This window comes from Leptinotarsa decemlineata, unplaced genomic scaffold (genome assembly GCF_025532065.1).
Source record: "Leptinotarsa decemlineata unplaced genomic scaffold, Ldec_3_MD MMD2_tig00001393_RagTag_RagTag, whole genome shotgun sequence".
Taxonomy (NCBI): domain Eukaryota; kingdom Metazoa; phylum Arthropoda; class Insecta; order Coleoptera; family Chrysomelidae; genus Leptinotarsa; species Leptinotarsa decemlineata.
In genome coordinates this window covers 1372377-1398315 of record NW_027412562.1, presented here as the reverse complement: position 1 = coordinate 1398315, position 25939 = coordinate 1372377, and the positions used below count along the sequence as shown (strand labels likewise).

At 35.1% G+C, this 25939-nt stretch overlaps 1 protein-coding gene across 1 annotated transcript in view; it reads left to right on the top strand.

Moving 5' to 3' along the window:
- The window catches only part of LOC141482555 (uncharacterized), a 167825-nt gene that overhangs the window by 16833 nt on the left and 125053 nt on the right, over positions 1-25939 (top strand). Inside the window, exon 2 of the mRNA XM_074176047.1 lies at positions 18461-18771. Coding sequence (XP_074032148.1) covers positions 18565-18771 — 207 coding nt within the window. The 5' untranslated portion in view covers positions 18461-18564. The remainder of the gene's footprint in view (positions 1-18460; positions 18772-25939) is intronic.

Here is a 25939-nt window from a genome sequence, read left to right as displayed (position 1 = left end):
GGGACCTAAGAAAATTTTTTAGGCCCGTCTAAGATAGCCCCATCGGTAAGAATATCGCATAAATTATAGTTATATCGTATGTGGGGGCTAAATTGGAAGAAAAATATACGTATTTTTCCATTCATAGGTACGCTAACGACAATTTTGGACATCTATTACAGAATATAAGGAAAAAACAACACAATCAACGAGTTTGATTGTTTTTAATAGGTACAAAAATATAAAAACCTCAATTTCACTCTGGCTTCTAAGTAAAATATTACCTCTCATGAACTAAAAGTAAATCACAAACAGAATAAAGATAATTATATCTACCAGTCGAATTTACCACCTTTTCCGGGTGTTTTGTTCCCTTTTTGAAAATGATTTTTTTTGCTCCTATGTTATCCGTCAAATTAGTCTCATCAAAATCAATTATTAGAGATGGATCTGTAGTGGTAAAAGCTTCCCTAGCGTTGTCGAAAAAAACGTCTAATTTTTGTCTATTCATCATTGCCCTCTTGGTGGATATATTTGCTGAAAGGCGATTAGATATTCAACGAAAGTCATTTTTTGTGGAGGAAAAATTAGTGTTTTCATCGACCTTTTTTGGGTAATTGTTACGATTAGATATTTCGTTCTTTTGATAAAATTGGAAGCCCAATCTGGACTGGGCAAATTATTCTTCAGTCTGCTCTCATTCAGACCCTTTTTATAAAGATACGATTCAACCAACAATCTTAAGTCGAGTAAATCAAACGGAAAGCCCCAGGAAGCCACCTTCTGCAAGTGTTCAATTAGCACCCTTTCTTCTTCGACAGATAAGAGATAGGGCCTTCCTACTGTCGGGTACATGCTCTTCTTTTTTATCCTCAATGCCAAGGTAGACCTAGGTACTTTGAAATTTTTTGCCGGGTCATCTAGTGTGGGTCATCTAGTCGGTCTTACTTTGTACGGCTCTTATAGCATTTTCCATAGCTTCATTAGTTTAAATTTTATATGGAGTTTAGTTTTTTCCGTTACGCGACTGGCTCATGGTCTTTCTATAATTGCGAACCATATTCTCTGGAAACAAAAAAAATGTAAATTTACTCACACTAAAAGGTAGGTAGCATTTCAGAAAATGGGGATATTTTAGAAGACCAGGGATATTTTGGAATGATAAAATAAATTCGTCCAGAATAGCCCCGACCTTCATAAAGGTCCGTAAAAAAATTTGGGGCAGCTTAATTTTCATAAATTTATTGCACAATAGTACTAACATCCACACAAATTTTTACCCAAAACTTACCTGCTACAAGTCTCACCTACGATGCACTAGCACTGAAAGTTCGACAGGCTCAAATATTGATTGATTTCCCGCCTCGCTCTCAATGCACAATAGACTACAACCACGCTCTTACGAATACTAAAATCATCTGCTGTTTGATAAGTAAGGTTCTGCACTCTACAATTACAGTGTAGTTCACGCGGGATTGTGTTGTGTGTAAACAGATTTGCCAGATGAAGCTACAGGTTATGAGTTCTAAAATATCCCCTCATTTCCAATTTAGACCCGTTCTACGGTATTATGATTTCGAAAAATCTGGTGACGGAATCGAGAGAAATCGAATGAAATTTCAGTGCATAGGATGAATTTTGGATGAATCTAGTAACGAAATTACCAGAAACTGAATATCTTCTCAGAGAATCTGATAACGAAATCGACACGTTGATTCTGAACCTACCACTACATGATTCATGGGAAAAATCCAGTGACTTTTGGAGGAATATAATGTCTTTCTGGTCAAATCCAATTACTTTTTGCAAAAATTTTTTAATTGTTTTGGATGTCTATTGACAAAGTCAATGTGTTAGATCTGCCATTTGCCACGAAAGTAAATAATAAACATGGAACTCAATGAATGACCTACTCAGAAATGAGCTGAATGCACTTATGTTTCTTGAATTTTTGAATTATTACTCAGAAATTTTGAAACTTTCCACAATCTACAACAGCACTGTTCCTACGTTTTCCCAAATTTCAGTATATGGGCATTGTGCTCTCTTCTGGGCTTGTTGGCCGTAGTTCCCAGGAATTGGTTTCGACAAATTGACTACCAACTGCGAAATCTTACATTCTGTAATCGGTCCTAGTTCACTGATCATTTCTCTAGTTTCCATACTGTATATCAGTCGCGTGACTGCGGAACTGAAGGAAATTTTCCGAACGAATTTTTTCCAGTTCACTTGGAAACGTTTCCAGAGAATGAATAAATCTACAATCATTGTTTTGGCTCTGCTAACCCCAAAAGTGGTTTCAAAAGACTTCACGAAGCAATTTCCATGTTGATAAATTCAAAAGCATCCTGCATTTGTCATATCCCACGAGTCAGCAAACTGCATCAAACCCTTTTGCTCTTCAACAAGCGACTTCAGCCGCACTTTGAAACGATGAAAAATCGCTATCAGTGAGACCAATTCATGAAGGATTCAGGGAGATATAAAACCAATACAGTGGACTATAACATTGCGTGTATTGCGGTAGAGAGACTCTGTGTTGTGAATAATAAAAGTGTTAGGAACTTTATCGGTTTACCTGTTTGCCTGCAAGTTCGTGTCGTTTTGAAATATTCATTACAGGGAAGATGCAAAAAGGAAGCTATGAAACATTTAGTTTTAATCTTTGATGTGTGGCTTATGGGGAACGGAGCAATTCCATGAGGCTTACTCAGACTTCTCAGAATGATGTATTCCTTATGACTGTGGCCTATGTATGAATATTGTATTGTTCAACTGGCGAGAAATTTGCCTGTGGAGAATGGGAATTCAATTGTGATAGGTTGGTAGAAATTTTAAAATAGCTGAAGTGTTTCTCAATGGTCTCAGAAAAAAATCAATCCCAGTGAATGACCTTGATGCATTATTGTACTATGAACTGAACCTTACATGGGAAATGTTTTTCTCCGCTTCTGATTCACACGACATATTGTTAATTTTTGAGAGGCCTACGCAATGGCATATGTCTATCTTTCAAGGATAGCTTATTATGTTCAGAATGTTCATATATACCGTGGTGTTCGGAAATTCATTCGAACGAATACGATATTAATCCTTATCAAATTGATACGTTAGCAATTCATGCACATTTCATATGTCCTTCACACCATACAATCCACTTTATTATCGCAAACTTGGAATTATCGCGCCAGAGATACATAAAAGAATGACTCAACATCGTCTGTATTTATTTGCCACTTAGATGAAAATAATAAACTTTGAACCCGCTTGTTACATGATTCACTGGTGAAAAAAGTTATTCTGATACACATTTACAATTTATACAATTTTGTTACTTCCTGTGACAATTAAAATAATCATCTTACTATTTTTTGGAGCAAATTCTATTATGCAATGACAAATACTGTTGTTATTAATAATAATGAGTTTCTCAATTATGATTATTTTTCAAATTTGCCGCCATTTTGGTGTCAGTCCTGGTGGAAGATCTGTCAATTTTTAAAATAAGGTTAGTATTTATTATGGTGATGATTTATTCAGACTGAGTTCCATGATCCTTGGTTATTTTCATGATAGCTCTAACATACTGATTTTATCACTGGAGTTACAAAACAATTACAACATTTTTGCTATTGGATTTGACTGGATTTGACCAAAAAGTTATTATATTTCCCGGAAAAATCACTGAGTTTTCACAATGATTCATGTAGTAATAACCGAATCAAACGTGTCGATTTCGTTATTAGATCAATCGAAAAGATTTTCAGTGTCTGATAAATTCGTTACTAGATTCACCTAAAATTAATCCTATGCCCTGAAATATCGTCACCAGATTATTTGAAATCATGTTAATAATTCGTTATTTTTACTGATATATTATTGAGTTTCTATCGATTTTCTCAAGAAATTTATTGGAATCCTGTTGATTGTGTTACTAGAGATTCCAGAAATGCTTTGTATTTACTAAAATTTCATCAAATTCCATTGGTGAATTCATTGAAATCTTGTCAATTTTGTCACTAGATTTTTCTAAAAATAATTACATTTACCGATGAATTTGGGACCAAACCGATAAAAAATAAGTGGAATTTCACGAAAATGAAATGGATGATTGGAAAATCTAGTACAAAAATTAATCAAAACGAGTACCTTTTCAATCATTCTAGTGACGAAATTGATAAGTTGGATAGGAATCAGCAAGACAATGAAGTAGCTTTGTGGAATAATCTACTTACTATTTAGGCGAATCAAATGACTTTTTGGTGACTTTTTGGTGACTTTTTGGAGAAAGCGTAACTTTTTCAGAAATCTAGTGATAAAATCCACATGTTGGACCTGCTTTTTTCTCATAGACATTCTCATGGAAAAATGGCCATTTTGGTCCTAAAACCCTCATAGCATATCTTCTTCATACATATGACAGAATATTAGCCAATTCGAATAGTACATAAAAAAAATTCAATTTGATGAGTTCAACATTTCCAAAGGTCCACTTGCTATGGATTCTGGAATGACGAATACTCATCACTTATAATTTTTTGGAATAAATTGTTGTGTGATTACTTTTCGAATCTTTTGCCGCTTTAGTGATGGTGGAAAACCTATATTCAAATCTCAAACATTTACGAGAAATGAAAAACATATCCGACTTTTGTTTGAAGGTGGTTGACAATGTTGGTGGCCAAACCGATAATGAAACAGTGGAATTTCACGAAAATCCAATGGATGATTGGAAAATCTAATACTAAATTTAATCAAAACTAGTACCAAAATTTAATTTGACGTGTTCAACATTTCCAAAGGTCCACTTGCTATGGATTCTGGAATGACGAATACTCATCACTTATAATTTTTCTGAATAAATTGTTGTGTGATTACTTTCCGAATCTTTTGCCGCTTTAGTGATGGTTGAAAAGCTATATTTTAATCTCAAACAGTTCTGAGAAATAAAAAAACATATCCAACTTTTGTTTGAAGGTGATTGACAAGGTTTCGTGGTGCATTTCATTAGTTTGGACTTCCATTGTCTAATATGATATAAATTGATTTGAAATTGATTAGCCGAAAAATAACAATCATATCAAGCAAAAAAACTGAAATTACAATGAAATGCATTAAAAGAAACAAGCAAAAAATCAAAAAATGTAACTAATAATACAAGATAAAGAAGCCCACAAGAAACCCCGAGTCTGGTTGAGATACGTTGACGACACCTTCAAAATATGGAACCATGGAAATGCATAACTAGACACTTTCCCGGAGCACATTAAAAACGTAAGCCCTTTCATTACTTTCACAATGGAGAAGTAGGTCCACAACGAATTGCCATTCTCAAACGTATTGGTGAAGAGGACCGACACTAAACGGGAAACATCTGTATATCGATAACCCACTCACACGGAATCTGAACCAGGAATCGAATCACCATCAATCGACTAAGAGAAGAATCATCGAGACTCTACTAGACCGTGCTTTCGGGCTCTGCTTTTACAAGGGAAATTCTCGAAAAGGAACTGGGCATCATCAAAAATGACTTTCAACGGAATGGTTACTCCAAAGTGATGGTGGAACAGGTTTTAGCTAGAAGACAGCAAGGGCTCCACAAGAAATAGAAGCCGCCACAACCAGTATTTGTAGTTCCCTACATCATAGGATTGTCGGAAAAGATATGAAGGATTGGGTCCAAGTATAACATCAGAACCTGCTTCAGATCTGAGAACACTATCAGTAGCAGTCTCACAAAAACTAGGCCACCAAACGCGGACTGTAATTCCAAGAATTGCATTTACCGGACACCCTGCGAGTGCGGAGAATCATACATTGGTGAAACTAAGAGGCCATTGAAAATTTGTATTACCGAGCACAAGAAACACACACAGCGAAGAGAAACCAGGAAATCCGGAATAGCAGAGCATGTTTGGACTCATCAATATAACATCAAGTGGGCTCAGGCTGAAATCATCCACTGGTTTAGGAGAAAATTCAAAGAAACCGCGTATGTGTTGTTCGACAAGGCATTTAGCCAAGATAGCGTAGAGATACGTAACATATGGAAACCTCTAATCAAGCGAAACAGGACCAAATCCCGCCAAATGGTCAGCTCCCGCCAAAAATCAATGAAGCGAAGAGGGAAAAAGGGATAAGTGAAAGTAGTTGAATGATCTATACATAGTCAGGTCTAGAAGGAATGAGTTCAGTTATCACTTGAAGACGATTGCGGATATTAACAATCGAAACGTCGTGGAGTAACTTGGTTTGGGATATTTTAATTTTATATTCTTAATTTTCATTTCTTGTTAATGATATTTTTGATTTTTCAGCTAGTGTTAATAGTTTTTTTAGGTGTTGCTTGTATTTTATTTCATTGTAATTTCAGTTTTTTGCTCAAAAAAATGTTTTCAGTTGATCTTTTCAATTTTTTACAGATTCTTTCGAGAATTTCAAATCAATTTATATCATATAAGACAATGGAAGTCCAAATTGATGAAATTCCCATACGAGTTTTATAGATATCTGGGAGTGCATTACATAATTTTCCCATTGTAATATGTGCAAAATTCTCTTTTGCGAAGTTATGATAGTCATTGTTATATCACCTCGATTTTCTTTTCCTTCCTCATCGAAAAGTTTTCGACAAAAATCCCCACTTGGGGTCTATTCAGACAACTTCTTCACCAGTAGAACTTCTCCGAAGTTTTTAATAATAACTTGCGGAGTTATTGTATTCTGAGGTCGGCTCGGTCAGCCTCATCCTGAAAAAGGCTGAATTGAAGAAAACTTGACGGTGAAGGAAACGTGAGTCAATTTTTTGCTATCTCCGTACTTCCGAAGTCAGATTAATATTTCAAAGTTGTCTAAGTTCATGTGAGAAATATACGAGAAATTTCAATGATTCACGGCGTTACTTAGCACGGTGTTTCGAGTGATGATAATAGAAGCGTTTATTAACATTATCAATTATAACTTTATCAAAAATATAAAAAATTAAGTGATAAGAAAATAAATATTACGGAATGGAATCTCGTTATATTCATATCCCACAACGTTCCTACACAGTGGATTCTCGTTAACTACTTCCCGGTTAATACCACGCTGGACATTGAATGATATCTGACAGGCAGTTATGCATGATGCATTACATAGGTTAGTTTCTTGTTCATTTAACAGCAGACCATGCTGAAATAAATCGAGTCGATCACCTAGAGACCGGTTTCGCGGTATTATCTCCAATCGGAACAGGAAAAATTCAACCGAAACAGCAGTGTGTCTAAGATTTTTTCGAGAAGGTTATTTGAGTTGAAAGTCTAAGTATCATATTTGACTCAAATATCAGATTCGATGAACATTCAAGGTGTTACAAATTCGATCCTCACCATTGGGATCACGAAAACAATGAGAGATACGAATATGGTTAAAAAGGGACTAAGTTGCTGACTAACAATATGCCGTTGAGAAACATCTGGAATTCCGGGTATATTCGGAGATGTCTGGAGAAAACAGAAACTTCGAAAAACGGTTTTTATTTTTTTCTGGCTTTATTTTTTTCTGACTTTATTTTTCGAAGGATTCGAAAATAAATTGCACTTCCACAGTGACACTTTTTCCCTGCTATATAATGGTGTTTTCAGATTTGCAATTCGACGTTTCGTCGTCTGGCCACCACAATCACTTTATTTTTTCTTATGGGCGCTACATTATATTCTTTCTGTTTTGAATAGAACCATATTTTACCTTTCCAAGGATGTATCATAAGTTATCATTTTTTTTCGAAAAATTGAAGATATTAAAAACAATGTATTCTAAATTTGACTTTCAATTTATTACACTCGATGACATTTTGTTATCTGTTTAAAATCTGTTTTTCCGGTAATCAGTTGTCGCCCTCATACGAACGACAACTCTCAGAAGTTGAGAAACAGTGTTAGGACATCGGAAATGTATTCAAACTTGTATCCCGAAAGACAAAAACCACATCGAACTATGTTCAAGTTATTGATTCGAAATATCACCGAGTTTGGTTCGTTTGAAGAGCCAATGAAAAAATACAACGACAGAATCAACAATGAAAATTTGATGAATGAGGTAAATTACACATTGGGTCCTTGTCAATGAGAATAGAACTTTGAACAAATAATAGTAATTGATATCACTGGAGTTTTTCCCCAACACCAAATCGTTATTTTCAACACCTCGACACGTGTTTCGATCACCAATTGATCATCTTCAAACAGGAAAATTAAAACTAGAAACTAATGCGAGCTAATCCTATTTATGTTATATAGGTAACCCATACAGGTAAACCATCCAGGCGTACCAACCATACAGGTATACCAACCTAAATTAATTTTACAATTTTGCCTTATCTATTATTTTACAATATATGTTTATATAAAACAATTTTCAGCTATATAAAAATTAATTTCACAATATTGCCTATCCAAATTTATTTTTGCAATGTGTCCTTATGTAGTAATCAGTACACCCAACAACATATATATAGTATGCTCTTTTGTATAAGTCCGTCATCGTTATTCATAATATCATTGTGTTTACTTATTTCTACACTCCCATAGGCATCTAGTTGCCTGTTGTTGTTAACTCGTCTAACTAATCTTAATGAACTGAATATGATGAGCGACTGCTGATTTTTCAGGTATTCCATATTTCAAGTGTGCTATGTGTTCCTTATATCTTACTTCAATATATCTTTTTGTCTGACCATAATATTTTGCATCGCAGTCCTTACATTCAATTTTGTAAATTCCAGACTTTTCCGAATTCTCGACTTTGTCTTTTGGACTTCCCAAAAGGCTCTGTTGTGTATGACTTGTTTCAAAAACCACCTTCATACCTAGTTCCTTGAAAATCTTTCCAAAGTTTCTCGTACATTGGTGGTATGTAACTGAGATGTATTTATTTTGGTTTTTGTCCTTTCTGAAAGACAAAACAAAAGACAAAGACAAAAACCAAGATGAATATATCTCAGTTCCATACCACCAATATACGAGGAACTTTGGAAAGATTTTCAAGGAACTAGGTATGAAGGTGGTTTTTAAAACAAGTCATACACTACAGAGCCTTTTGGGAAGTCCAAAAGACGAAGTCGAGAATTCGGAAAAGTCTGGAATTTACGAAATTGAACGTAAGGACTGCGATGCAAAATATTATGGACAGACAAAAAGGTCTATTAAAGTAAGATATAAGGAACACATAGCACACTTAAAATACGGAACACCTGAAAAATCAGCAGTCGCCCATCATATTTTGCAACAAAACCATAGACTTCAGTTCATTAAGATTAGTTAGACGAGTTAACAAGAACCGGCAACTAGATGCCTATGAGAGTGTAGAAATAAGTAAACACAATAATATTATGAATAACGATGACGGACCTTTACCAAAGAGCATACTATATAGCACGTTCAAATAAAATAAAATAATGTTGTTGGGTTTACTTGATCACTACATAAGGACACATGAATTTGGATAGGCAATATTGTGAAATTAATTTTTATATAGCTGAAAATTGTTTTATATAAACATATATTGTAAAATAATAGATAAGGCAAATTTGTAAAATTAATTTAGGTTGGTATACCTGTATGGTTTGTACGCCTGGATGGTTTACCTGGATGGGTTACCTATATAGCATAAATAGGATTAGCTCGCATTAGTTTCTAGTTTTAATCTGCCTCTTTGAAGATGATCACTTGGTGATCGAAACACGTGTCGAGGTGTTGAAAATATCGATTTGGTGTTGGGGAAAAAACTCCAGTAATATTCATTACTACACCAAAGGTTCCAAACAGTGCATCATAAATAGTAGTTAACTAAAATGTAAAGACAAAAATAAATCACAGCAAATGCTCAAAATGCTGGCCTTGTTCATGATAACACATGTGTGCCCTTCTTCTTCATATATATGATCACTGCACGATTCATTTCCCTCCTCCTCAATCTTCCGAACTCTCTAACAATGCTGTGTTGAAGGTCCTCAATATTTGGGTATTTCCTCCGACCATAAACTCTATTTTTCAGTGTATCTCATAAGAATATTTCCATAACACTCAAGTCTGGAGACCTTGCTGGCCACCTCACCGGCCCATTATTCTCTATTCATTCATCACCAAACCTTTCAGTCAGGTAATTAGATAATCGTCTGGTAGTATTCGGTGATGCATCATCATGTTGAAACCAGATGTTATAGTTATTAAAAGATAGATCATCAAAAAAGTCTTCAAGAATCGACATTAAAAGCTGGTGATAGGTTTTTCTATTCAGAATTTCGTCAAATAAATGAGGACCCAAAATTCTATCTTTGTAAATTCCTGCCCATACGTTAATACTAAATCGCACTCGAGGTCGAATTTCTTGGAACTGCCTGGGGTTGTTCATGCTCAAAATGTGTTCGTTGTTTCGGTTGAATATCACAAAATTTGTGAAAGTGCTTTCATCTGCCAAATTACATTTTCCATGAGAACAGGAAATTTGACGGGTAGCTTTCCCCGGGCTCATGTTTATCTGCAAATTATTAATTTTTATCGAAAAGGACACAATGTCTAACTCAACTCATACATACCTCATTTATCAATTTTTTTTAGTTTCCTGGTCCATTCTGTCTCAATATTTTTTCTTCGGTTTTTCAAATGAACCAAACTCGGTGAAATTTTGATCCAATAACTTGAACATAGTTAGATGTGGTTTTCGTCTTTCGGGATACAAGTTTAAAAACATTTACGATGTCCTAACATTTTTGCTAATGTATTTGTAATGAATTTGTATCATGTTTTTTTTTTCATTCGTGAAAACCATTTTTCGCCAAAAATTCAATGACTTGTACGATAACAAAATGTCATTGAGTGTAACAAATTGAAAGTTAAATTTAGAAACTTCAAATTCAAAGCCAATTATAATTAGAATTATTTTGTTTCAATTTCTCCAATTTTTCAGAAAAGAATAACTTATGGTACAACATTGGAAAGGTAAAACTGGTTCTATTCAAAACAGAAAGAATCCAATGTAGCGCCCATAAGAAAAAATAAAGTTGATGGTGGTGGCCGGAAGACGAAACGTCAGATAGCAAATCTAAAACACCATTACGTAGCAGGGAAAAAGTGGCACAATGGAAGTGCAATTCATTTACGAATTCTTCGGAAAATAAAGCCAGAAAAAAATAAAAACCATAAACCGAAATTTCTGTTTTTTCCGGATATCTTCGGATATACTCAGAATTTCTGAACTTTCTCAATGGCATGTTGTTAGTCAGGTAAATGCGCAACTTTGATTGAATTTGACCATCTTCGTATCTCTCATAGTTTTCGGGTTTATTAGAAAGATCCTGCTCCATGTTGAAAATTATTCACAAAAACAAGTTTAAATCCTGATATTATCTTCTTCAATCAGGGAGAAACTCCTTATGGGCCAGATTCAATAAGCTATTTTGAAAAAATTCTGCCTCAACCACCATACTCCTCAGACCTCTCGCCTATCGGCTACCACTATTTCAAGCACTTCGATAACTTTATCACCGGTAGAACCTTCGCCAATTAGGACCAGACATAAACGGCCTTCATCGACTTTGTCGAATCCAGAGCACACAAATTTCATGCTGACGGAATTGATCTACTTGTGGAACGTGTGAAACTGAATAAAATGGCGCTCATTTCGATTGAATTGAAGAAGTGTCAACTGATATATTACAGTTTGAAGTTGACTCAAAAAAACGTTTACCACTTTCTCTTCGGTAGGTACCTCAATTTTATCCATTTATAATTCTTTAAGATGGGATTATTCTGGAACGTTTACATGACCGGCGGACTGTATAAAACCATGATTCTCCCCAGGTGGCTCGTTGAGTTATCAACATTGCTTACCCGGACACGAGGCTGATGACCGAAGCTGTTGATGCCGTTGATATAAAAAAAAAATGAATATCCATCTTCCTCTTCACGAAACGAGTATATGTTTTGTACATTTAATAGTTTTAGAGATATTTCAAAGTTCAGAACCGAAATTTCCGAGGAAACTCCATTTTTATTCAATATGGGAGGATTAATTTGATATTAACGGACCGAAACTGTTGGGATAAATACATCGTTACAAACTAATCTGAAGTGCCTTAACGGCTTTGAAGCTGTTTATCCAATAACATGGAGAGTGCTCTCCTTTGAATGAGGTTTGGAAGCGATGTACTAAGATTTTAATGAGTGGACTTCAAATCTGAAACAACATTCTCGCCCCCATAATTTCTGATTCTCTATCAGTGATGTAATGAAAAGATGCAATTCACAGCCGATTTATTATTGAATTAACAAGATTTTCTTAGCAATACTCAGTTTTTTCAATTTGTCTGATTGAAAGAACGAACAAGAAAATAAAGTTTGCCTTTGAAAGAAGCCAGTCGCAATTGTGGGCAAAATGTTCGACTTTTTTGATACACCACAATTATACTGAGTAACAATATAACAATATGTGGACTGTATTTCCCGTGCCACTGCATCTGCATGAACAATTGTTTGAGTTTGGTGAATATGTAGGAAATATTCTCGTTCTCGTTCATCGTTAGAACCTCGTTCTTGAAATTCTTCGTCACGAACAACACTTGTAAAATGCTACTCATGATTTGTATTACTTTCTTTTTCATTATATTAGATACATTTTATGAAATATGATGCTTTATTTGTAGAAATGGTATATAATAGAAGTACTAATATTATTATTATATCGTTTCCACGCTGTATAGTCGTGGTGCTTCAAATAAAATATGGTACAGCTTGTCAAATGTAGTAAGAGCTTGTTTGATTTTGTAGCTATGTTACCGCAGAGTCATGCAGTTTGAGAAAAATGAAATTAGCCAAATATGGAATGGAAAACGGAATGTACCCCGTAAGAGAATTATAGGGACAAATAACATTTTCCTCCCCAACTGGTTGAAAAGATCAAATTTCTCGCACCTTTTACCGTATTGCCGTAACTTCTTTGCAAATGCAAATTCCGAACAAAAATCCCCTCCCAAGGGGTGTCATTAAAACGGTATATTAATAGGTATGAAATTATATATTCCCTCTTCGAGATAACTTCTGTCTGTATTATTGCACGGTTAATCTTCACAGTATATATAAAACCTGCGACGATTTGCATTTTGGCGAATTAATTCTAAACTCTGAATATTTAAAATATTTTGAGTTGTCAACTCTTGGTTTAATTTCCAGGTTCGCAATATTAAAACTGGAAAATATTGTTTTCTTTCATCGCTAACTCCACTTTGGAGGATGAAAATTTCATTTCCATAAATCTTGGTTGTGTGAGGTTACTTTTCAAATTCTTTGTTATTCTACACAGTGAAACTATTTCATGGATACGCATGACAATCAGTCATAAGGAAGAGAAAAACAAGACAGAGTGGAAATAAACTTCAGAAAACAATGTGCCTGTATAATGAACAACAGGAAACAAACGATATTATAACATTCATCAAAAGACAAGCAAATTAGAAATATTTTCATCAGTTCCCAAGCGCTATTTCATATAATCATTCCAATTGCCTTCATTGGAAATTATGACTGAGGTATCAATTTATCCGTAATTTACGATTGCAGTCGAATTACGCTTACAAATAGTATTCAATTTATATAGAATTCAGTTGAATAAAAAAAAAATTGTTTCTTGCAAATACTTTGAAAATTTGAAATAAAATGGGTATATTTTTGAAGAAGATTGATTTTTAGGAAAGAAAAGTTTTGGCTGTCTTCATCTTTTCTTTATGTGTGAGTCTTCCAAAGAAAAAAAGAAAGCAATTAATTTTAAAATGAACTCTTCACAAATATGTGTAGATCATGTAAGGAAGTACCTTCCAGACACAAAACTGAAAGAAAAAGCCATTTCAAAACAGTTACTCTCATATAAATCATGAATTACACGAAAGAAAAATACTAGAGAAACTACTACTTTCATATGAACATTGAATAGGTAATATAAAAAAAATCTCTATTTTCTTTGTATTTCAAAAATTCGTTATGGAATTGATCCTGATTCACAGAATTGCTATACAATTGTGTAGAGAGGGATTTTTCCTTCAACTATAAATTTTTCTGAGGAAAGGTTGGGTGACACTATCAACTGTTTCTTGAAAAAACTATTTTCTTTCCGCCAACGTTTCGAATCTAATTAAATTCTTTCTCAGAGCTCTGCAAGAATGAATTTTCATAAACATACCTCCCACAAAACGTATACGATTATTATCTCTCAATTTCACAAACAACCATCCTTTTTTCAGAAAAGTTATCGTGAATATTCAAGGTTTAAAAAAAAAATATTCTCGATGACTGGGAAAATTCCCAAAGTAATGTCTATTTTCTGAAATTGTAGCATCAATATCAATAGTTTCAATGGAGCGCTGAAATATGTGAGAATCTTTTACTTCTGATAATATGAAATTATATTTTTCTTTCGTGTAATTCAATGTTCTTACGAAGGTAGTTGTTTTGAGTGGGTTTTTTTATCAGTTTGTGTCTGAAAGTTACTTCTTTGCATGATCTTCGAGTAAACATCTTTTTGAAGAGTTAATTTTGTAATCAATTTAATTCTTTTTCTTTGGAAGATTTCCACACTGTTTTGTATGAAAATGGAAAAGTAGCGAGCCAAAACTTTACTTTCCCAAAAATTAATCTTTACGAGAAGTACACCCTTTTAAATTTAAATGAATATCGATATTTCAATGTTGAATTTATGGAAGAATAAACAATAATGAATGTCATTAGTTCGGACATCCATTGTCTAACAATATATAAAATGGTTTGAAATCCCTAACAGAACGAATACAAATTAAAAATAGCCAAAAGTAACAATCATATTAAGCAAAAAACCGTGAAATGAACTGACAGTGGAATAAAATAAAAGTAAAAAAATAGAACAGTTGAACAAAAAATAAAACGAAAATAAAGAGATTCCGAGCCAAGTTACTTCACGACGTTTCGATGTTAGTATCAACAATCGTCTTCGGGGGATGACTGGACTAATTCCTATTTATAGGTCATTCGAGTACTTTTATGTACTTATCTCCTCTTTCCTTTTTCCGCTTCACCGGTTTGCCGGGGTTTCCACAATATGTTGCATATCTCTACGCTAGCTTGGCTAGCTTGGCTTGGACAACATGTATGCGACTTTTTGAATCTCCTCCTAACCAGTGTTTCTCGCTGTGTATGATCTCAGCTTGGGACCATTCGATGTTATGTTGATGGGTCCAAACATGCTCTGCTATTCCTGATTTGATGGTTTCTCCTCGCTGTGTGTGTTTCTTGTGCTCAGCAATGCGAATGGCCTCTTAGTTTTACCGATGTATGATTCTCCGCACTCGTTGGGTACGTTCCTTTATGACATCCTTAAGCGAAATAGTTATTTTTGTATCAAGGGTGCATAATCAGTATTTGTTTTAATAAAATTTGCAAGAAATGTCAAATTTTTTTTTCAGGCAATTTTGAATATGTAGAATAAACTAAAATAAACGAAACTAAATTGTATTCAAATAAATTATTGGAAGTGTCCACCTTCAGCGAAGATACAGGCAGTCAGTCGTCTAGTCATTGAATCTCGTACCCGCTCAAAAATTATTGGTGTATTTCTTATTGTTTCACAGGCGTCTACTATTCGTTTCTTAGATCTTCCTCGTTCACTACTGGAGTCTTATAAACTAGTGACTTCAAATGTCCCCAAAAATAAAAATCCATTGGGTTTAGATCTGGGGACCTTGGTGCCCACGCCTGGTTAGGTTCTTCTACACCCCTATCGATCCATCGATTCGGATAGACTGTGTTGAGGAATTCCCTGGCTACAACGCTAAAATGGGCCGGAGCCCCATCATGCATAAACCACATGCGGGAACGAATTTCTAATGGTACATTCTGAAGTAGCCCCGGCAATTCATTTTCTAAAAAGTGTTTATAAGTTGCGCCATTCAGTCGGAGTGGAAGAAAGGAAGGACCTATCAAGTAATTATCAATTATTGCCGCCCATACATTTACAGAAAATTGATAATGATAATGCCTTTCACTAACTGCGTGCGGATTTTCGAAAGCCCAAACATGGTTGTTATGAAAGTTTGTGATAGCATTTCGGGAGAAGTTTGCCTCGTCCGTGAAGAGTACATATCTCAACTATTGAGGATTTCCAGCCAATTTTCTCAAAAACCATTGACACATAGTAATGCATTGGGGAAAGTCTGGTGGCAAAAGAGTTTGTACCCTTTGAATATGGTATGGATAAAACTGTTGATCGTGGATAATTCTCCAAACTGTGGACTGAGTAGAATTGACAGCTTCAGCAATTACTCTTGTGCTTGTTTCTGGATTCTCCTCGAGAGCGTTCAAAACAGCTTCTTCCAATTCTGAGGTTCGGACTGCTCGTGGTCTTCCAATAATATCAGCTGCCCTCTTAAAGCTACCTGTTTCTGCCAAACGACGGTGGAGACTAGCAAATGTTGGAGCTGAAGGCAGTACTCGATTAGGAAATCGCTCCTGGTAAATACGTCTTACTTCGCGCGCATTGCCATCCACAAGGCCATAAACGAAATGCATATCGGCTAAATGAGCATTATTGTTTAAATAATCCTTTTTTTCAAAATAAGTGTTTTCTACTTCTACTTACGGAAACTTCAACAAAATATGTCATAAAATATGTAATTACCAAAACTACTCACAAACGTCAAATTTATTTCCAAAGCATTCTTGTGAAAAATGCAAAATATTCGTAATAACTCCAACATGTATCGATTGTCAAATAATCGACTTGAAGTTTTCAAGTCCAAATACTCAGAAAGTATTTGAAAATATTGTGAGGAATCACCTCCTGAAGTTTGTCAAAGTTGTCCAACTTTGTAATCGAATCATAATTGGGAAGCCTATCCAACTTGTTTCTGATTATTCAATCGGCTGACTAGAATCGCTTAGATGTGCGGACTCACATTACGATTCTATACTAATAAGCATCCAACTAAACTATCGGCCAATAGAAAGTCTGTAGTGTGCGGTTGCCCTTAGGTGGTATGATTTTCGTGAGGTTGCTACAAGTAGTGTTTCCGTATCTGAAGCAGGTTCTGATGTTGTACTTGGACCCAATTCTTTTTATCCTTTCCGATAATCCTCTGATTATCGGAAAGGATAGTTCTTTCTCGAGACCTTTCTTCATATTACAGAGCCCGAAAGCAAGATCTGATAAAGGCTTGATGATTTCTCTTTTAGTAGACTGATGGTAGTTGGATTCGTGGTTTAGATACTGTCCCATGTGAGTGGGTTTTCGGCATACAGACGTATCCCACTCAGTGTCGGTTTTCCTCACGTCTAACGCTAGTTGCACACACACCGATTTTGGACGGCCGATTTTATACCGGTCGTCCAAATTCCAATAGTGACCCACATGTGGCAATGGGACCTTGCACACATGCTTACCGGTGGTTCACTATTGGAATTTGGACGACCGGTACAAAGTCGGCCGTCCAAAATCGGTGTGTGCAACTAGCGTAAGGATAGCAATTCGTTGTGGACTCCCTCATACATTGTGAAAGTGATGGAAGGTCTTATGGTGTTGAGGTGTTTCAGGAAGGCTTCTAGTTCAGTATTCCCATGGTTCCATATTATGAAGGTGTTGTCAACGTATCTCAACCAGACTCGGGGCTTCTTGTGGGCTTTTTTAATGGTCAGAATTTCGAACCACTTCATATATATGTTCGCTATAACTGGTAGAAGTGGGGATGCCATTGTTAGTCCCTCATCTTGTGTAAAGAATTCATCCTTCAGTTGGGAATAACAGTTCCGTACAAAGCATTCTAGTAATCTAATAATTTTGTCTGTGGCAAAAAAACCGGAAAATAGTTTTCACACAAATAATTTGAATCTTTCTAGATATCAAAATTGAGTTTGATTCACATAAATTCAATGAGAATATAGGGATGTGTCTTTGTTGTTTCCAAGTGTCCCTATACCAAAAATTATTGGATATTATAGACATCTCCTGAGAGTCAGCGGTCTCAGTTGTGAAGTGATCAAAGACTGTATACAATTTTTATTTGAGGTTTTCGTCGAAAAACTTGAAGCTACTTTGAAATGTGATTGATGAACTGTTTATATTGAGGTTTCCACTGATGGCTCTTTCCGTAGTCGATATGTGGAATTGAATAACAAGTCTTCGAGTAGTTTATTATTATATTGTTCTTCAGACAACACTGGTCGGATTGATTCATTACGTTTTTTGTTTTACCTACTAGTTTACCTCTGTTAGGGCGAGATATGAAAATTGAGGAATTATCTGCGAACATGTAACCCTTTCCATCTTTCACATGTTCGGGACGGTCATTTATAAATAAAAAAAACAGTGGACCTAGGTCACTACCCTGAGGGACTCTTGATTCCACTGGGAATTCATCACATGTTTTTTAGTTGCCTTGCTTCTGATTTCACCATTTTTACAAAAAATTTTTCTTTTGTTTCAGAAATGTGACACATTAACACTCGCCAACACACTAACATTCTCCAAACAACGAATTACTGTCCTCGATCTCACAACTCATAAAAACTCAATAAAAAGTGCCAAACAATGTCCGAAAGCGCCTATAACTCGCCACTTTTCACGAGAAGGCTGAACGATTCATGCTGTAGCTCTCCGGCGAGGAGCATCAGGAGTCACCACGGGGACGACCTCACGGATTCCGACGGGGAAGGTGACCAGTTGTTTACGGAAACTCCAGGATCCCCTGACCAAACCGTCATTTCCGGGTGGCTCAAATTCAGGGACAATAAGAAGGTGAGTTTAGGGTAAATTTTATGATTCAAATGTGCGTGGTGATCACGCATCTATCATTATTTGGTTCACTTTGTTTGTTTGATGGACAGTGTTTAGACAGTTTTTATATGAAACACTGAAAATAGCACGGAATATCACGTGTAGATCGTGAAAGCAACTATCTATCAAAGACTAAAAGGGGTCGAGAGAATTCATTGAATTTTTCGAACTGTCTCATAACTTTTGGTAACTTAGTTCCTATGGCACTAGACAAATTGAAAGTAAATTCATATTTGCAAACAATCTTGTGAAAGTTATCTTTTGGGCATGTTTTTCTACATATGGAAGCTTTCATTGGCTATACTGAAAAGAGTCAAAATAATCAAATATATTTGTGGATGAAAACCTTTTTGAAACTATATGATGGAATTGGCCGTTACTTGATGAAAATCCATAACTGACGTATTCTAAAAACACTTTATTTTGTGATTTTCACTAGATAGTTTTACAAAAACGCAACACGTGTTTCGACATACAATGGCTTCAACGGGTGGGTCTCAATAACTAATTCTACACATTGAATGCTATATATACCTTATTCTACAATTTGAGGTACTTCAATTTCAAGTACCTGATTTTTTACCTATGTTTGTAATGAATTTAATTACCTGAGCTCATGTTCCATTTTCCACATTTGAAAAAGTATTCAGTAACGGAAAGTTATTCAATTCTAATTGATCATTCAGTAAATTACCCGAATTCCTGAATCTATTGATTTCTAAACATTCTAGAAGATTGAGTTTCAAACTCTTCTCTTCTGAATGTAACACATCGTATTCCTGATTGAACTCATGTCCTTCTGCTAATAGGTGGTTTGCAAATGTGGAATTGGTCTTTCTATTTATAAAACTGCTTCTATGCTCTTTAATTCTTTGGGAAAATGTTCTTCCAGTTTGGCCCATATACAGTTTTGGACAAGAGCCACAAGTCAGCTTATATACTCCTGATCTATCCAACAACGAAGTTTTGTCTTCATTGTTTTTAATAAATTTATTCAGATTATTATTCGTTCTGTAAGCTACGTTTACGCCTTCTTTCTTCAAAAAACGGGCAATATTCCTGGTTGGTTCACCCAAATATGCCAATGTCCTATAACTGACGTTATCGCATCTTGAATATGGGTAGACCAAGTCCACGGCTTGCTTTTGAAGTTTTTTTGGTAAGAATGGCGTTTATAATATCTACTTTGTAACCGTTATCAACCGCGATTTGTTTGATCAAATTCAGCTCTTTCTGGAACTCCCTATCAGACAGTGGAATATTCAATAATCTGTGAAGCATACTATTGAATGCAGCAACTTGGTAAGGGTATGTGGAGGAATTATGTTTGATAATGTCTGAGTACGATGGTTTGTGAAAAATTGCAAACTCATGTTTATTGTTATTTTTCGTAGTGGTTAAGTCAAGGTAATTTATTGAATTATTTACCTCCCTCTCAGTGGTGAATTTTATTGACGGGTGGATGGAATTGGCATATTCAATGAACTTGCTTAATTGCCTATCCGTACCAGTAAAACATACTTAGATATCATCTACGTATCTGTACCAGTACAAAAAACTGTTAGCTAACTGATTATTATAGATTTCATACTCTATGCTATCCATGAAAATTTCCGCCAGCAAGGACTGAAAGGGTTCCATTATTAGTCCTTCATTGCATGAATAGAATTTTCCGTCAAACTGGAAATAATTTTGAGTTAGATAAATGGTGAGTAAATCTACAATTTCCTGTTTTATCAGTGGATTCACGTGGTTTTTGTCTAAGAGACACTCAACTAGTTCAATTGTTTCAATTGGCGGAATACTGGGAAATAAATTTTGGACATCAAATGATATTAATTTTGCGAAAGAATTACGTTTTCAATAGTATCCACTAATTGGCTTGAAATTGGTATACGTTTAAATCAATTTAATCAAGATTTCTGAAATTTTTACGGTAGGTGCCGTTACAAACGACACCACTGGTCTAATCGGGAAATTGGTTTTGTGTAATTTAATAAGAGAATAAATACAGTTTCGTTGGTTGTGGATTCATGATCAATGCTCTACACTTATCCTTTCCATTCACAACCAATTCTATTGTGTTGAGAGTTTCCTTAACCTTACACTTTTCATTCATGAATGTATTTAATATTTTTACATTATTGAAAAATGTAGGTTATAGTTATAACATAATAATACTTTTCACCTCGTATTTTCTGAAAATGTCTCAGTATCAACCTATAGTGGCCGTTCGCTTTCAGATCGAACCTAGAATACGACAAGAATCAAATTTGGGCCCCTTTCCCTTTTTCAAAAGTCATCAACGATATCGTTTCGAAAGTCAACTGCACCTTCTTACTTTATGCAGATAATTTGAATATATTAAAACTTAGACAAATGTTTCATATTTTCATATTATTCTGTAATGCATGATTTTTGGAATCATCAGATAGATGAGTTCAACGTGGTTTATGAGTAGATTCTCAAATTCTTTTCTTATTCGAAGGAAACAATCGAGAATCCCACAACCGCTGGCTTTGCGAAAAAACATTTTTTTTTTATTCACAAACTGAAACGAGAACTGTTGATTCCTGCAAATGGTACTTATACTTAAAATTGGGCTTTGAAATTTTGTGAAAGCTGATTATTGGGTATACTGGTCGTGACCTTCAGGCTTTCAGAAGTGACGTTTCGTCTACGACTGCGGTAGTCATTATCAAAGGCAATGAGACAACGGAAATAATGTTCTTGTTGTCCTCAAAACACATACTACATCATTGGTATAGGTCTTTAGTTCCAATCCGTTGGTGGTGAGCATGTCCCGTTCTCATTGGTTGGATTAAATAACCAGATGGGTAGCCACACCTCATTAATGTTGATAGGCCATATCGGACGGGGATTTCATTTGGACACATGTATTTTTCCTATGTTGGCTACTGTGTTCATTCGTCATAATTGTCAGTAGTCACATGTGATTGGTGTTTATATTTTCCATTTCTGAGATAACTTGTGTTTTAATCGTTTTCATTCTTCAATTGGTTTTCTTAGCATTGATTTGGAGTAATTTTGGGAAACTTGTGAAGAGGCTATGTATACAGGGTGATTCAAAAGTACTTTGACAAACTTCAGGAGGTGATTCCTCACAATATTCTAATAAGAATTGTCCAATACTGAAATACTGAACTTGGTAATAGGAGGTTTTTGAGGTGTCGAATTCGAACCTGATGTTATTATTGCTCTTACTTGTAGGGGGCGCCACCTACACGCCTTTTTCGTTTTTAAAGATTCATAACTTTTTTGGGCGTACTTCTAGCCCATTCTTCAGTAAAAAAATCGATTCCTCTATCATATCTACGTAAATAAGCTACTCTTGTTACTAGTCGCTGTAAGCAACCGTTTTCTAAATATTTGGACTTGAAAACTTCAAGTCGATTATTTGATAATCGATGCATGTTGAAGTTATTACGAATATTTTGCATTTTCCACAAGAATGCTTTGGAAATAAATTTGACGTTTGTGAGTAGTTTTGGTGATTACATATTTTGTGACAGTTAGACGCTTTGTTGAAGTTTCCGTAAGGAGAAGTAGAAAACACTTATTTTGAAAAAATGAATTATTTAAACAATAATTCTCATTTAGCCGATATGCATTTTGTTTATGGCCTTGCGGATGGCAATGCGCGCGAAGCAAGACGTATTTACCAGGAGCGATTTCCTAATCGAGTACTGCCTTCAGCTCCAACATTTGCTCAATATTTGAGATATGTACTCTTCACGGACGAGGCAAACTTCTCCCGAAATACTATCACAAACTTTCATAACAACCATGTTTGGGCTCTCGAAAATCCGCACGCAGTTAGTGAAAGGCATTATCAGTATCAATTTTCTGTAAATGTATGGGCGGCAATAATTGATAATTACTTGATAGGTCCTTTTTTTCTTCCGCTCCGACTGAATGGCGCAACTTACAGACACTTATTAGAAATTGAATTGCCGGGACTACTTCAGAAAGTACCATTGGAAATTCGTATCCGCATGTGGTTTATGCTTGATGGGGCTCCGGCCCATTTTATCGTTGTAGCCAGGGAATTCCTTAACACAGTCTATGCAAATCGATGGATCGGTAGGGGTGTAGAAAAACCTAACCAGGCGTGGGCACCAAGGTCCCCAGATCTAAACCCGATAGATTTTTATTTTTGGGGACCTTTGAAGTCACTAGTTTATAAGACTCCAGTAGTGAACGAGGAAGATCTAAGAAACCGAATAGTAGACGCCTGTGAAACAATAAGAAACACACCAATAATTTTTGAGCGGGTACGAGATTCAATGACTAGACGACTGAATGCCTGTATCTTCGCTGAAGGTGGACACTTCCAACAATTTATTTGAATACAATTTAGTTTCGTTTATTTTAGTTTATTCTACACATTCAAAATTTCCTTTAAAAAAATGTTGACATTTCTTGCAAATTTTATTAAAACAAATACTGATTATGCACCCTTGATACAAAAATAACTATTTCGCTTAAGGATGTCATAAAGGAACGTACCCAACAGTAATGACCTCTTCAAACGAGTAGAATGTCAAACTCATTTCCAAAGCATTCTTGTGAAAAAAGCAAAATATTCGTAATAACTTCAACATGCATCGATTATTAAATAATTGACTTGAAGTTTTCACGTCCAAATATTTAGAAAACGGTTGCTTACAGCGACTAGTAACAAGGGTAGCTTATTTTCGTAGAAATGATAGAGGAATCGATTTTTTTACTGAACAATGTGCTAGAAGTACGTCCAAAAAAGTTATGAATCTTCAAAAAAGAAAAAGACGTGTAGGTGGCGCCTCCTACGAGTGAGAGCAATAAGAACATCAGGTTCGAATTCGACACCTCAAAAACGTCCTATTACCAAGTTTCGTTTAATTAAGTTCAGTATTTCAAAAGTTATTTGAAAAAAACGAAAATAAAAATAAAACTTCAACGTTCTATATCTTGGAAACGAAGCGTTTCCAGACATTCATTTTTTGGGACAATTCATATTAGAATATTGTGAGGTATCACCTCCTGAAGTTTGTCAAAGTACTTTTGAATGTGAAAATTATATTTTTTATGTAGAATCAGAAGTTTACTATATATATATATATATATATATATATATATATATATATATATATATATATATATATTCTAACAATTCTTTTTCGCATAGTAAAATACCGCAGAATATCAACAGGAATTATTGGATTCGCAATGAAGAACCGAGATGAACTCCCAATTCACCTTGATTGAGGAGAAAAGGAATCAGGCTGGAGTTACCCCAATTTCAGAGAATTAAAGATAGGAAAACGGCTGAAAATTTCCACTTAATATTTAAATACGATCTTGATAATCCCTCTACCGGCAGTCTGATATAACTAATTCATCGTATCCTGAAATACTTTCGCTAAGTTTATCAGTCTTCTTAGTGAACACACCATAAAATCTACTTAGCGAGAGGATTAACTTGAGTCTGGAGAGTAAAAATAAAGGATTAGCGAGGGAATCGATATACCGCTCTTGTAATACTTTTTTTCCCATTGTCCTCAGATATAATATCACTGGATGCTTCAAACAGAATGAGAAATTAGTTTTTCTTCATCGGAAACAAACCTTCGTAGGATTATCTAAGATTATGACGGTATAATTCAGGGGAGTCTCCAGGAAGCCCGAATTGGTCTGTAAATTACCGTACAGTGGCGGGGCAGAAGTATATGGGGCGAGGAAGAATAATATATTTTGGTTAAGTAGTTGTTGATTGATCTATTGACACTTTTCCTACACCTGAAAAATAAAATGTTTCTCGACGCTCGTTTCGCCGTTAGTATCATCAGAATATGGATTTTTCCAGCTATATTGACATGAAATGGAGACATTTTTTTATCATGTGCAATGTGGTTGATTGCAAAAAATGGTACGCTTCTGATAGCAAATCAAAAAAGAAAACATTGAAAATATGTATCTATTTCCTCTGAAATATTCGAAATGAATTCAATATGAATATATCTATATTGCCACGAAATGCTGAATTTTCCGAAGAGATGAAAATATGAGTGATTTTTTATTTATTTCTTCTTTGAATTTGCTCCTGAACTAATATTTCTCCGCAAGTATTATTGCCTACAGATCACTCGATGATCTAGATTTGATTAGCATTATGTGACATTTCAATTTCTCCTCATTGGGTAAGTGTGTTCTATGATCCTAGGGCTAAATATCTCCTCACTTTCGCTGATGTATTACATTATTGTTGTATTTGGGATCAACCTTTTGTTAACATAGATGTTCATCATCCTGCAGTTTCTATTTCGTTGAAGTGTCGTACTCCTCATATCAATTACTTTGCTATCAATACAAAAGATGCTATTGAGCAATTCAATTTTCGCAAAGCAAACTTTACAGCTATGTATGAACTGATCAGAACAACCGAACGGTGTGAAGTTTCTGGATGTACTGACATTGACTTGGTGTGTTTATTATATTTATTATATCAAAAATTACACAGCATCTTTCTTCAAACAGTTCCACTGAGAATAGTAAAAACGCGAAAATTTTCCTCATGGTTCGACGCCCATGTCATATAAAGAAAAATGAATTAGCATATAAAAACTATAAGAAATATGAAACAGCATTTTATCAAAATCAATTCTCGGATCTGAGAAAAACTGTCAAAACTAAAATAAAAGCAGCATATAGTCAATTTACAAACTTAGCTGAAAATAATATTTTATGTGACAGCTCGACATTCTGGTCTTTCATACACTGTTGAAAAGGATATTCGCGTATACCGGGTATAATCAAACGTGGTGATGAGTTATTTGATAAGCCTGGGGATATTGTCAACGGATTCGCCAAGTACTTTAGAAGTGAATACTTGGTTTCGGACGACAATATGCTTCGTGAAAATTCTCATGATTCTGATTTAGATACACTAAACATCCCTGATATCTCTAAAATCAATATTGTTATTGCTTCAAAAAAATTAAGAAATAAACTCAGCGCAGGCGTTGACAATGTTCCTAGTCTTGTGATAAAGGACTGTATCTGCGTCCTCTCTATACCTCTAATAGGCATATTCAACTTAATTTTAACAACTTGTGCCTTCCCTGAGCAG